This window comes from Acinonyx jubatus, chromosome A3, assembly GCF_027475565.1.
Source record: "Acinonyx jubatus isolate Ajub_Pintada_27869175 chromosome A3, VMU_Ajub_asm_v1.0, whole genome shotgun sequence".
In the NCBI taxonomy this organism is placed as follows: Eukaryota; Metazoa; Chordata; class Mammalia; order Carnivora; family Felidae; genus Acinonyx; species Acinonyx jubatus.
The window spans coordinates 32,195,343-32,208,888 of record NC_069388.1 but is presented as its reverse complement, the minus strand read 5'-3'; the positions used below and the strand labels follow the sequence as shown (position 1 = coordinate 32,208,888).

The 13,546-nt window shown below is 41.4% G+C and overlaps 1 protein-coding gene across 2 annotated transcripts; it reads right to left on the bottom strand.

Annotated features, from left to right (window-relative positions):
• Positions 1–1,960: 1,960 nt before the first annotated feature.
• Positions 1,961–13,343, bottom strand: BMP2 (bone morphogenetic protein 2). 2 transcript variants are annotated; one of them, XM_027069595.2, is made up of 3 exons: positions 13,203–13,343; positions 11,603–11,952; positions 1,961–3,965 (listed from the first exon to the last, which is right to left on the bottom strand). In XM_027069595.2, the coding sequence occupies exons 2-3, from the start codon at positions 11,943–11,945 to the stop codon at positions 3,121–3,123; spliced, it is 1,188 nt and encodes a 395-aa protein (XP_026925396.1). In that variant the 5' UTR covers positions 11,946–11,952; positions 13,203–13,343; the 3' UTR covers positions 1,961–3,120. The 2 variants fall into 2 exon arrangements, with proteins under 2 accessions (XP_026925396.1, XP_053056212.1); XM_053200237.1 differs by lacking the exon at positions 13,203–13,343 and adding an exon at positions 12,277–12,516.
• Between the last annotated feature and the right edge of the window lie 203 nt (positions 13,344–13,546).

Sequence of the window (13,546 nt, the reverse complement as noted above, 5' to 3'; positions counted from 1 at the left end):
ATACTTATTCTACACTTAAATTATTCTTTATTGCAAGGTTATGTTTCTTTTGCCTTATAACAGATTGGGGGCTGTGGCATCTAACACTAATATGACTGCAGAATAGAAACACACTCTTTTAAAAAGTGCTTTGAGTTGCACAAAAGATTTCTCCATCCCCAATAAAAAATTGAGGGAAAAGACATGGAACGTTTAGATTATCTAGTGATAATCTTGGCCTCTTGAGGTACAATTTAAAGTAGCAATTGGAGTACAAATTAAGAGAGGGTGGAAGCACAGATAAATTTGTAAACTTTCACCCTCCCCCACTCCAATTTTGAATGCAAAAAATGAACAGAGCAATTGGGACCTGCCATACAGGTTGAAACCATGCCAGGGCGAGCACACAGCCCAGACAAGCACAAAAACAGATGACACAATTTAATCAATTTTGAAAGGCGATCCTCCAAAATTCAGAAACTGATACATTTTTTTAAAGCCAACTGTAAAAGGATTCAAGGATTCCTACAGAATAGTCACTGAGGATTCAAAAGATTCCATGTCATGGAGTTATGACACTTTTTCTCAGAATGAAAAATGTGAGCCAAAAGGTCTGTAAGAATGTAGAATGTATGTAAGAATATTCTGTTTCTCAAATGAACTGCCAAGGTCAGAGTCCTCAACTAAACTGAAGCTGAAAATACCATCATCTTGACATATGTAATATATATCACATATTTTCATATGTTTTTATACATATTACATATTACGTGTGTATATTTACGTTTGTGTACATTTTATATACATATAAAACATGCAAGAGAACACATTTGAATTGATACCATTGAAAACCATTTTAACAAAGAAAATCAGAACCAATGAAGCAGAAAAATCGAAAAGAATGGATTGAACTGCCAAATGGCTGGAAACTCTTGTACTATAATCTCTCATCTAGAGTATTTGGAGATGAGAAAACATGGTTATTATTTCTTAAGATGTTAAGACAGTGCACGTTGTCCCTCCTATCCATGGCAAACAAGGGTGAAGGATGGCTGGAGGAGAGACCATCCTGCCCTCCAAACTTGGTTCTAAGACTAATGATTCTCACCCAAAAGCAACAGGGATAGGGCTAAAAAGGAATGGAAAGGTTTTTAAAAGTGGAAGGAGTAAAGGATAACTAACATAAATTTAAAAACATAATCTACGCAATCTCAAGACAAGGGTTAAATCTATCACAATCAAAATGTTACTATATCCATTCCAAGTTAATTCCTGAGGAGAATCTGATTGTAACCGTCTGTTCCTTTATGAGCATGCGATTTTTTCAGCCAATTCCAAGAAGGCTAGGAAAGTTTAGAACCAGGCCTCACCAATCACAGCAGGATCAGAGGTGACACAGAGCCCTAGAAATTGACCTAAAATACTTCCAGTACAACAGTGGGGAGTTGTGGGTCCCCTGGCCATACAGACATACCCACCGAACCCTTCTTTGGGTCTGATTTCAACACAAGAGCACAGAAGCTCTGCCACTGTGAGAGTTCACTCTGAGCGGCCTAATTTGACTTCATTCTGCTTGGGCTTCCATCCAATTGGCAGATGTCCTTGCAGAAGCTGATCTCAGACACTTTCCCTTTCTAATTTTTTGGCACCCTTGCCTCTGTTGCATGGGATATCATCTCTGAAACTTTATCTTGGGTTCCCCAGGTTTTGCTTGTTTTGGAGCTTTGGTTTTTCTCTTAAATCTTTCTCTTAAATCATGAACCCCCAAAGACGTTCATGTGAAATACTAAATCATTGGTAATTCCTTTGAGGCAAATATGAATTATCAAGTGACTTGCTTGCAAATTTCCAACCATTCCTTCCCTTTTCCCCACCCCCCTCCAAAATGAGTAACTTCAGAAGCAAAAAAATGCAAACACAAGGTAATCATCATGAATGCTATACAAATGCACCATTTTCTTACAGGTTGGACTTTATAAAATGAAATGCCAGAGCTCTGATATTTATTATCTAAAATAGGTTTAACATTTGGAGAAATGTGTTCAAACACATAACCTTGGAAAGAAAAGCAAGCTGATCGAACAGAGAATAGGCAGTGGGCGGAAAACATGATGGGCACAATTTTTCTGTGTGTTGGACAAATTTAGAAAACTGGGCCCTTCTGAGCATAAAGAGCTTCCAGATGAGGTAAAAGTTAAATACAAACAAATCAATTTCCAATTCTTCATGAGAGCCATTATATATCAATTTTAAATATACATGACCACAATATTAATAACAAAGAAATCTTATGTTTTATTTAATACTTTGGCCAGACCAGCCCCTTTGAAGGGGTCACTACTTTAGGAAAGAAGAATAACAAACCATCATTCACTTTCCTGCAGGTTCATCATTTTCCCAATTATTTCTATTGGTCCTGCTTTATTCTTTCTGCAAATTAAGGGGTAGGAAAGTGTTTCGATATTAGATCAGCAATGTCTGGTTCTTATCCAAATATTCCACCTAATAAGGACGTAAGTTCTCATGGATTGGACAACCACTCTGCAACATTCCTGAGAATTGAATAATATAATAATCTTGAAAGTCAGCAGAGTGGATTATCCACTTTTTTTTTTCTGGACTTGAACTTGTGACCTTAACAGTAGCACTGCAAAAAAGCAAATGTGCTAAGCACTTTGCCAGAGTAACCTTCCATGTAGACTTTTCATCTTAAATACACACAACTGGAAACAACTACAATTTTTGGAAAATTATGTACAAACCCAATACTTCTTTTGATTACATATAAATACAAATTAGCTATCTTTCCTAAAAAGTGGTTATAATAGTAAATAAATACAAAATAAATCTGACCATTATACTTCATGTGCTGGGGTTGAACCCATATAAAATGTACAACTAAATACATTTTAAAATCTTTAAGGAATAATTCTCTGATTAAAATATTTGTTTTCCCAACTTCTTTTCGTAGATATAAATATATTTTCAAAATAGCTGTTTTTTTTTCTCCATTCCATTCCATAAATAAAGTCTTCATTGGGAAATATTAAAGTGTCAACTTGGTTTTTTTTTTTTTTTGCTTTTTTCTAAAATATATATATATATATATATATATATATTTATTTATTTTATTTTGCTGTGCTAACGACACCCACAACCCTCCACAACCATGTCCTGATAGTTCTTTAATACGACCTTTTCATTTTCATCAAGGTACAGCATGGAGATAGCACTGAGTTCCGTTGGTACACAGCACGCCTTAGGAATTTTAGAATTAACAGAGTTGACCAACGTCTGAACAATGGCGTGATTAGTGGAGTTCAGGTGATCTGCCAGGGGAAAAGGGCATTCCCCGTGGCAATAAAAGGCATGGTACCCTGGGGGAGCTACGATCCAGTCATTCCACCCCACGTCACTGAAGTCCACATACAAAGGGTGTCTCTTACAGCTGGACTTAAGGCGTTTGCGCTGTTTGTGTTTTGCTTGACGCTTTTCTCTTTTGTGGAGAGGGTGCCCTTTCCCGTCGTGGCCAAAAGTTACTAGCAGTGGCCTGATCTGTGACCAGCTGTGCTCATCTTGGTGCAAAGACCTGCTAATCCTGACGTGTCTCTTGGAGACACCTTGGTTCTCCTCCAAGTGGGTCACTTCCACCACAAATCCGTGGTTGGTGAGTCCCTGTGCGGTCCACCTCATCACAGCAGGGGTGACGTCAAAACTCTCCCACCTGCTTGTGTTCTGATTCACCAACCTGGTGTCCAAAAGTCTGGTCATAGGGAACTTCAAGTTGGCTGTTGCAGGTTTTATAATTTCATAAATATTAATTCGGTGATGGAAACTGCTATTGTTTTCCAAAGTTTCCTGCATCTGTTCCCGAAAAACCTGAAGTTCTGCTGAGGTGATAAACTCATCGGTGGGGATAGAAGTTAAATTAAAGAAGAATCTCCGGGTTGTTTTTCCACTCATTTCAGGCAGTTCTTCCACAGATTCTAATTTGATAGAGAAAGGTGGAAAAGGAGAAGAAAAAACTCATTCAGTAAAATAAGTAACAACAATCTGATGATATATGAGAATTTGTAAACCTCATTTCAGGGTTTGATTCAACCCACGTAAAAGTTTGCAACCAGAAAATAAAAAAACTCCCCTTTCAATAAAAAGGAATCCTCCTTTTTCTGTGTGTTTATGTCAACATGCATACCATGAAGCAAAACTTCACAATTCATTATTATGTTTTTAATCCAATACATGAATACTGCTTCCAGGTGGCTATAATAATGGGGGAAATGGTGAAGCATTTCTTTGGAATTCACAGACTTTAGGGCAAAAAAAAAAAAGTCAGCACTATAGTTAGTAGAGGTCTAATGAGTGAGGATTTGAGGAAATTATTGCATTTCTTAAAAAGAAAAAGGCTTTAATGTCAATCCCTTAAGCGGTATTCTAAATCATTACTCTGCAATTTAGATGATTTACAAATCTCGATATACAGATTTCAGTTTCCTAATTAAAGAGTCTGAAACTCAACATCAACGATGACATTTTGCAAAGCACACCCTACTATTTTACTCCAAGTCCAGAGACAAAGGCATTTACAGGGATCGACTTCTTTGGAAGCATAAGGGTGGTACTACGACACCCGTAGTAATTAAGGCCAGACAATTTCAAGAGAAGGAACTTCCCAACTGTTGTCTGTTCTCTCACCTCCTTATGACCTCAAAAGCCAAATCTCATTTTAGATACTTTTGGGGGGGGGGGGGAAGGACTCTCTTCTGTTTTTAATTCCTTTGTCCTTATAAAAATAATAATAAGCCATATTAAAAACATACACCTACCAAATAGACACAAAACCAAAAAAATTATGAAAATTTACAAAAAATACCATTATATTTGTGACATAAGGGATAATGTCATCCTATGACAGAATAAACATTCTATATCTACTATCATCATTTCAAAACAGCCATTGAAGTGGGCTGTGCATAAAATGTCTTTCTGATTTAAGATTCCTGAATTTAAATTTTAAGGAGTACTGTTTTCCAAGCAAACAATAAAATATACCATAGCACCTTGAATGTTTTTATCTGCAAATCATCAAAGGTACACGTTATCATTAAATTGGCAGTAAATACCAATAGGATTTGAGCCATTTGGGTTTATTTTCTTCTAGCTTTACCACATCCTTGCCCTTTCATTATCTAAAAACCTAACCTGCTTCATTCAGGATCCAACCTAAGTGCTACCAAAATCTGTTTGGCCCTATCTTTCTCATAAGAGGAAATCATGGTTATATTTCCCCTAAGTCAAATAGCTATAAGCTGAACACAGAGAATCTAGATGTGTTAGCAGAGCAGAATCACTTCAGATCACTCACTCAAAGGTTCTACTTGTGTAAACCTTCATCATCAAATCACCATTCATCAAGGCAAGGTAAGTGGAAGCGCCAAGTTCAAGAGGGACAGTTTACAAGAAATTACGGAGTAATGCTTTAATGTGATGCTTCTCAAATTTTAGTCTTCACACAAAACTCCTAAGACACCTTCAATCTCCAAATGCAGATTCTGATTCAGTGGGCCTGGGTGGAACCTGTGATGCAGCATTTCTAGCAAGCTCCCAAGTGAGGTGATGCTGGGAGCTCATGGACTACCCCTAGGGGGTCAAGATTTTAAAGGATGCTTTTCACATTCAAGTGTAAATTCCAGGAGCATATTTTAAAGTGACTTTTGGTCAAATAATACAAAAATAAGAAGAAACACTAGTGTTGGCCAAGGAGTAAGAGGTGGGCCCATGGAACAGAAAGATCTTCCAAAGCTCATCTATTTGGGATGTGGAGGCTATCAGGACAAGAAGTAAACCCTCCATGGTCCCCTCGTGGCTGCCAGTCTACACCTGTCAGGAATACCTTTGGGGAGCCATCCACACTCTAAACCTCACTCTAAGCTAATGGTACTTCGGACCACGCACTATTTTCAACAACCAATCAGATCAGGGCTCTCCTTAGTGGATCCAACAAGTATCAAGGATTGTGTTTAGCTTCTTTCCTTCTTTCCTTTCCTCTAATTCAGGAGCCCTCCAATGTTTCCACTGAAGGCGTTCTTTCAGCAGAGAAGCCAACAGATACCAAAGAAAAAGGAATGACATAAAACTCAGCAATGTCCCCCAGATTTAATGACATAAGGCCATATCTGGTTTGAGCTACTGACTTCTCTGATAACCAGCACACCTAAGAATGCTCTCTTTTCTTTTAAAGAGGAGGAAGGAAAGGCAAATTATTCAGGGTATTTGCTGAACAGCTGTCATAAGAAGGTGTCCAGAGAAATACCAAACAAAAACTCTGAATCCAAATCCATAAATGAAAAAGAAAGAAGTAATGAACATACACAGACACATGGACACACACACACACACACACACACACGTACACGCACACACAGCCAGTGGATGATAATGAAGGGGCAATCACCAAGACCAGCATGAAAGACTGGTAAAATAAGTAAAGATGGGTATAGAAGAGGAATAAAACAGAATAACCCTCCTGAAGATATATGTAAGACTGAATCATATAAAATTGCCACCGTTTGACCAGATTTGATTTGACAGGGAAAAAAAAAAAGCCAGCAATTTAACATACTTCAAAATCTCACTGGAGGTTATGTGGCAAAAAAGGATATCATTTAGCAACCTTACCAAAGGGAAGAACAGCACTATTAAACAACAGTACTGTGAAGTAATGTGAAGACCCTTCCCTGACTTGCCAAGCTTCATCAAGAACCCCTATTTGTCCTTAATACAAAGGATGCTGTGGTGATGCCCCTGTAGATTCAGGCTACAGAGGCAAGTCAGAAAGTCACAGAAAACCCCAAACCCAGGAAAAAAAAACTATTCAAGTTTGGGGCACCTACCACCATGTCCTTTGATCTGCAAGGAATGAATTAATTCTTGAGGGTAGAAAAATCAAAACCTATTTCAAATAAAGTAAAGGAAAAGGAAAAAAAGCTGAAAATCATCCAAGCCTAGAGATTCTGAAAATATATTTACCGAAACAGGTGATGTATGCTTTTTGGAGGCTTATATAGTTGTTAATTCTCTTGTTGAATAAGCTGAATTTGTCAAGGGCTTTGGTTATTTTGGCCTATTTTAGACCTTTATTTATTTATTTATTTCTATTTATTTTTAATTTAATTTTTTTTATTTACATCCAAATTAGTTAGCATATAGTGCAACAAATGATTTCAGGAGTAGATTCCTTAATGCCCCTTACCCATTTAGCACATCCCCCCTCCCACACCCCCTCCAGTAACCCTCTGTTTGTTCTCCATACTTTTAAGTCTCTTATGCTTTGTCCCCCTCCCTGTTTTTATATTATTTTTGTTTCCCTTCCCTTATGTTCATCTGTTTTGTTTCTTGAAGTCCTCATATGGGTGAAGTTTAGACCTGAACTTCTAAACCTCTAAGTTCTTATCTAAATAGATGGAGCTATGGCTGCAAAAATGTGGGGCTGGTAAAGAAAAATAAGGCACCAGTGACATTTGACCTCTCCTCTAAAAGTGAAGTTCTAACTTAATCATATACACTGTCAATTATTCATCTACATCAAAGTAACAAAAGATGAGGCTGAATTCTCTTAGCCACACTGGGTTCCCTCTGGCTTCCTCTTCCCTAGACAAGGGGGAATATAGGACATAAGAGAAATAAATCATCATGATAATGTAATTAGTGTGCTTAATGCTTCTTTGTGCCATATCTGACACTAAGATCTTTGACATGAATTATCTCATAACGGATCAATTAGAGAGGAACTCTTATCTCCATTTTGGAAATGAAATAGTTGGACCTCACAGAGGTTGTGTGACTTTCCTAAGGTCACAGAGCTAGTAAATGAAGAGCAGGGTTATGAGCTTGAGTCTACTGTAGTTTCCAAGTTTCTGGCCACTAGATGACACTACCTAACATGAGGGAAGAGTCAAAAACTCAAGCAAAAGTCAAAGCCATCAGGGGAAACTTTAAATTTAATACAATAATAACCATAGGGTGAGTTCTTTCCCCACCAAAGGGGATAGAAATATACTACCACCCAAGTATGGTGGAAAGAAGAAAGAACTAAAGATCAGGAAAGTAAAGTGGCACAGACTACTCGGTCATGCAGATTTTATTTGGAACCACTGATATTTTGCAGCTGCCTTTTTGTCCTAAAGAATGGGGAATTTAGCAAAAAAGTGAGTTATCATTAAGTTTTGAGAAGTCTGCAACATTCTTTGGACCAAAAATGACTATTAACCTGGGAATGTTGTAGCTAATCAGTATGGTTGGAAATCACTGCCCTTCAGTGAAAGTAGCTAAGAATAAGAAACACTACTTTCTAGAATATAAAATAAGGGCAAGAAAATTGATACATCAAGGAGAAAATAATATAAGATAAAAAGGTTAAAAGGAAACAGTCTTTAAAAAAAAGATAACAAAAGAAATGGCAAATATAGGGAAAGTATGGTCACCCTCACTGACCCTGATCTGGCTTCTGCCCACCCTTAACTCCAACGCCCTTGGAATGATCATGTGCCCTCTTACTGTCCTCTGACTACTTGGTGAAATACACAAAGGCAAGTCTAAGAAAAAGACAAAATAGCTCAATGAGAAGGGATCAAGGAAGAATACACAGAAGCCACTAAAAGAGGACAGAAAATATTAGCGTAAGAACAATTATTGGGCACCAAATCCTCAATCTCCATGAGGATTTCTAAAGAGAATGCCTGTTCTACTCGATGGGGCCTTTCTTAACAAGACTAAATACCTGGGGATCCTAGGAAAGCACATCAGCTAAGCACTGGTTTGTGGGCTGTACGTGCCAAATCCTGTGCTTACACTGGGCATTTATGATACAAGTTCTCTCTCACAGGGTAATGGTTGGATATTTTCAAGATAATTACATTTGTGGGAAAAGGGCTAATCTCTATTTGAAGCCTTTAGTCATAATTCCATTGTTTCATGAAAAAAGAAGTCTGTGTCCTTCAGGGTCTAGAGAGCAAGCACATGGTCCTTCTGTATTCCCTCCTGACAGGAAAGCATACAGACTTTTTGCAGGGCCAATGAAAGCAACCAATTTCAATGTGTTTCTAACTAAAGCAAGCACAGAACAGTCTTTCCAGTTGGAGAAGTGATTTTTCTATCCTCAGTGGCAGTAGTGCAAGGTCTATGTGGCCAAAGCACTTTTTAATGACTGAAAAAGAGAAAATTATTGCAGCACTTGGGCTCTCCTGAGTGAAAAGTATTGTACAGAGGACTAGGCCAAGTTTAATAGGAGAAATGACAACAGGTAATTTTTGTCTCAGATCGCCTACCATGTGGTCCCATTATCTTCATACAGTGGTTGAGATGTAAAAACCATGATATCTCTTGTGTTGTAAGTTCACCAAATCATCCAGATCTCACCCACAAATGAAACCAACAGGTAATTCCTGGAATCGAGCCCTTACTCCCCTACCAAACAAATGCCCATTAAGGCAGCATGAGCCAAGTTCTGCTCTGAAGCCAGCTGCCTTAATTGCATGGTTTATTAGAAGATTTTTGGTGCCACGCACGGCACAAGGATGTTTATAAAAACCAAATTCTGGGTAACAACAAAATGAAATGGCTTCAAAAAGTGCATTATGTGGTCTAATAGTGATATACTAGTCATAACAAGAAAAGAAATGGATTTGATGAAATTTGAGGCAAAAATTACATGGCTTTTCTGTATCATCTAACTGCACTAAGATCTGACATTACTATAAATTGACTTTAAGCAGGTTGGTAACTTCTGTATTATTTTGCACATAACATTTATGCTTTTAAAGATATAAATTCTGACTTATAAACTCAAGCATGCTATTTAAGCTAAAATAACACTCAAATAATTTGTAGCCTGTTTAGTTTTGATGAAGCCACTTCTGGAGGAAGAAGGAGAAAGGCACAGACTTCACTAATGGAATCCTGCAACTCAATGTTTTAAGTGTCAAAAGACTTAAATGTTCTTCCTTTTAAGTTAGAAGAAGGCACACAATACCTTCCTGGCCTTAAAAATAAAGTTAAGAATGATTCCAGGCTAAATGTCCAGGAGAGGTGGCTGAAATAGCTATTCTTGTTACTTTTCTATGCAGAAAAACAGTTCTAAGCAGTATCAGCTGGGAATGACGAGCTGCATCTATAATCATCCCAAGGTTATGTTGACAGAATGTACAGGAATGAAAACATTTCTACATATGACAACAGACAACTTCCGCTTCAGTGAATGACTCCTGAGGGAGTAGAAGGCTATCTTCTGTCTTTTCCCATTGGATTGCTACTGCAAAAAGCACCTCACTTGGAACGTGCTGAAAAATGAACTGATTATCAATTCAATGTCCCCTTCAGAACATACAGCTGCTTTGATGAAGTACATTTTGTTATGCAACTTGCCTTTGGGACTTCTTCCCAATGCCAAGTGCTGTTCTCACAAGTGTAGTCGCCCTTCACGCTGGCAGAAAAGGCCTGGCTGTAACATTTCTTATTTGTTTACAACAGATCACAGATTTCCACTTGAAATTTACCACCTCAACAGGGCTAGGCAAGAAAAAGGAGCTTTACTCCCAAGTCTCCAGTAACCTACAAGTGGCTGCTGTCTGATACACAGCTTTGGACCATTCTCTAGTATTTGACGAAACCTGTTCTCGATTTGGAATGTATTAAGCCAAAGTGGCATTTAGAAGTGTAGAAAAAGAACTAAAGTGAAACATATTTTTACTAATTGTTCTAACTTGGGTACAACAGATGTCAATAGCTGCTCTAAGACATTTCAAATCCACTAAACGTTTTTCTGATGAAACAAGCAGAAATATCCTACCTTAGGAAAACCACATCCAGTACCATAAAAGAAAAAAAAAATCCACATTTCAATGCACATGAAAAAAAAAAACAGGCAGCTGCTGCAAAACTTTTATCTGAAGGCTTGCCTTGTCTCTACTAGGGAGTTCATCTCAGATTTAAGCACAAAACAAGAAAGTCATTGTGGAAACAATAAGATTGATTGTGGGATTGATCTCCCACGGGGATTAGATAGGGATTCCAAATCTTCCAAAGCAGGCCCAGATCAACTGTAAATTAGAAAGACTTTGGGGCCTGGGCTTTGATTTTTCAATAGTATCTCTGAAAATTCTGCCCTTGGCTGTGTCTGGCCTAAAACCCTGGCTTAAGCAGGGGAAGCAGATTTACAGGGCAAGGGCTTCCAAACAGACTTAAAGAGATCCCAATCTGCCCCCCTTCTTTCCATTCTCCCCCTATGAAATTCTTGCACGTTTAGCTGACTAGGGGCATGCCTTTTGCCTTCATCTTCCCCATCACTTGATTTCTCTCCAGTTCCTGGAGGAGGAGTCGTTTTTCTGGCTGCAAGCCAGGAAAAGGGTGCGGATTTACCAAAGGGGAATCCCTGGCTCCCGAACCACACAGGCAGTGCGTTAAAGCCAGGTTCCGAAAGGTTCTTACAAAGTCAAGAATGGAAACGTCTGCAGAGTCCTGGCCAAGCTGCCTTTCCAGGGATGCCAACGCTCAACCCACGGTGGGGAGCGTTGGGAGGTGACTCTCCGCCCGCATCTCCGCCCCCACTCTCAACTCCACACCTCACCTTCGTGGTGGAAACTGCGCACGGTGTTGGCGAGGCTGGCTGCCCTCTCCAGCCGGTGGTCGGGGGCGGGGGCGCCCGGCTGGCCCGAGTGCCGGCGATACAGGTCCAGCATGTAGGGGGGCACCACGGCGTCCCTGCTGGGGGTGGGTCTCCGCTTCAGGCCGAACATGCTGAGCAGCCGCAACTCAAACTCGCTCAGGACTTCGTCCGAGGGCTGGGACGAGGAGCGGCCAGTTGATGCCGCGAACTTCCTCCGGCCCAGCTCGGGAATGAGGCCGGCCGCGCCGCCCAGGAGGACCTGGGGAAGCAGCAACGCTAGAAGACAGCGGGTCCCGGCCACCATGGTCGACCTGCGGACAGGGCCGACGTGAGTCACCGAGTTCCCCGCCCAACCCTCACCCCTTCCGCCCCCGCGTCCCCAGCTCCCGCTGGGTCTGTTGCCTCCTCCTCCAGGGTGCCCACTTGGTTTGCAACACTCGTGGGGATACTTCAAAGGGGCTGAAGCTTGAACGTTTGGGAGAATAAAAAGCCCCGAGTTCCTGAGCCCGAAGGCTTTTCCTCTTCCATCCCACTCTCACCCATCTGACACGATTTGCACACACACACACACACACACACACACATACATACATAACACACACACATACACACACACCAGAATCAATGACTGTCACCTTTTTTCTGTGACACTGGCGCTGACAGCCAGTGCAGGGAACCTGGGGAAACCACCGCTTGGTCTGACACCTCTCCGTTCCCTAAACAAACCCAAACACATTGCCCAGCTCGAATATAAACACGCACTAATGGTGCATGTGACTTCCTTACAGGCACTGTATAGAACTTCCTGATACACGCGCGCGCGCGCACACACACACACACACACACACACACACACAGAGTCTATAACTTCCAGACCCAGTTAACTCAAGGCCACAACTTCCCAAGCCACTTGCAACTTGTGCCCCCCCACCCCTGCCTCTAACCTCCGAGGTGTCAGGACAGGCCACTGCAACCCCTTCGCCCTCCCCCCTCCCCCATGCAGTCAAGATACACATATATATTCCTGGAGTTACGTAAATAATTAATATCTATTAATTCACGTATCAGTAGAAGGTGACATTGAAGTACTATCCGCCTCGCATTCTTGGAAACAAACAGAGAGAACCCCAACTTCTAGTATTCTCCTAAATGGGACTTGACTGAGTAGAAAGCCGGTCTTCCTGAGAAACTTGAAGAAGGGAGAAAAGACAGCCATGGTAGAGCTTAAAGGTTGGCAACTAACGGGTGAAATCCAGGGGCCACCTTCTCGAAGGGATTTCTTTGATTTTTTTTTTAAGTCATCTAAGTGTTAACAGCCCTAATAAAATACTGAAAAGAGGGAAGGGAGGAGGGGCGGAAGAGTGCGAGCCAGGAGGGCCAGGCTGACGGTCGCCTGGGGCGGTAGGATGTGGGCATTCCCGCAGGGGCTCAGCAGCACGTGGACCTGGAGGGGGTCTGTTTACGTCCGGCCAGGCCCGGCCCCCGGACGGGCTCGGCTGCAGGGGCCGCCCGGGCCCCGCGCCCAACCCCCCAGTCCCAGCCCGGGGCCCACGTCCTCTACCTTTAGGAGACCGCAGACCGTCTAAGAAGCACGCGGGGACACGTCCATTGAAAGAGCCTCCACATGGAAAAAGCTCTGGTCGAAGGACCTGGCGCAGGGACTGGGTTCCCTTCCTTTGCCACCTCCTCCTCCCGGGTGCCGGCGGGGCAGTCCTTCTCCTCGCGCAGGGAACGGCGTCTCGGGGTCGGGCCCGGCGGCGGAGTGGAGGTGCGCGGGGTTCAGAGACGGCGAGGCTGGGTCCGCTGGGGCAAAGGCACCAAAGCGAAGTGGGGAGCGCAAGCTATTCTCCCTGCAAGTTCAAGAAGTCTCCAGCCAAGTGCTGACACACAACAGCGAGCAGGGGG

What these genes read in the sequence shown, in the direction of transcription:
- BMP2 (XM_053200237.1), bottom strand. Translation starts at nt 12,377, where the DNA reads ATGTGTTTGGGTTTGTTTAGGGAACGGAGAGGTGTCAGACCAAGCGGT. An exon ending in GCCAGTGTCACAGAAAAAAG is followed by an intron (nt 11,953 to 12,276) that starts GTGACAGTCATT and finishes CCCTGTCCGCAG; the next exon opens with GTCGACCATGGTGGCCGGGA. An exon ending in GCGCAGTTTCCACCACGAAG is followed by an intron (nt 3,966 to 11,602) that starts GTGAGGTGTGGA and finishes CTATCAAATTAG; the next exon opens with AATCTGTGGAAGAACTGCCT.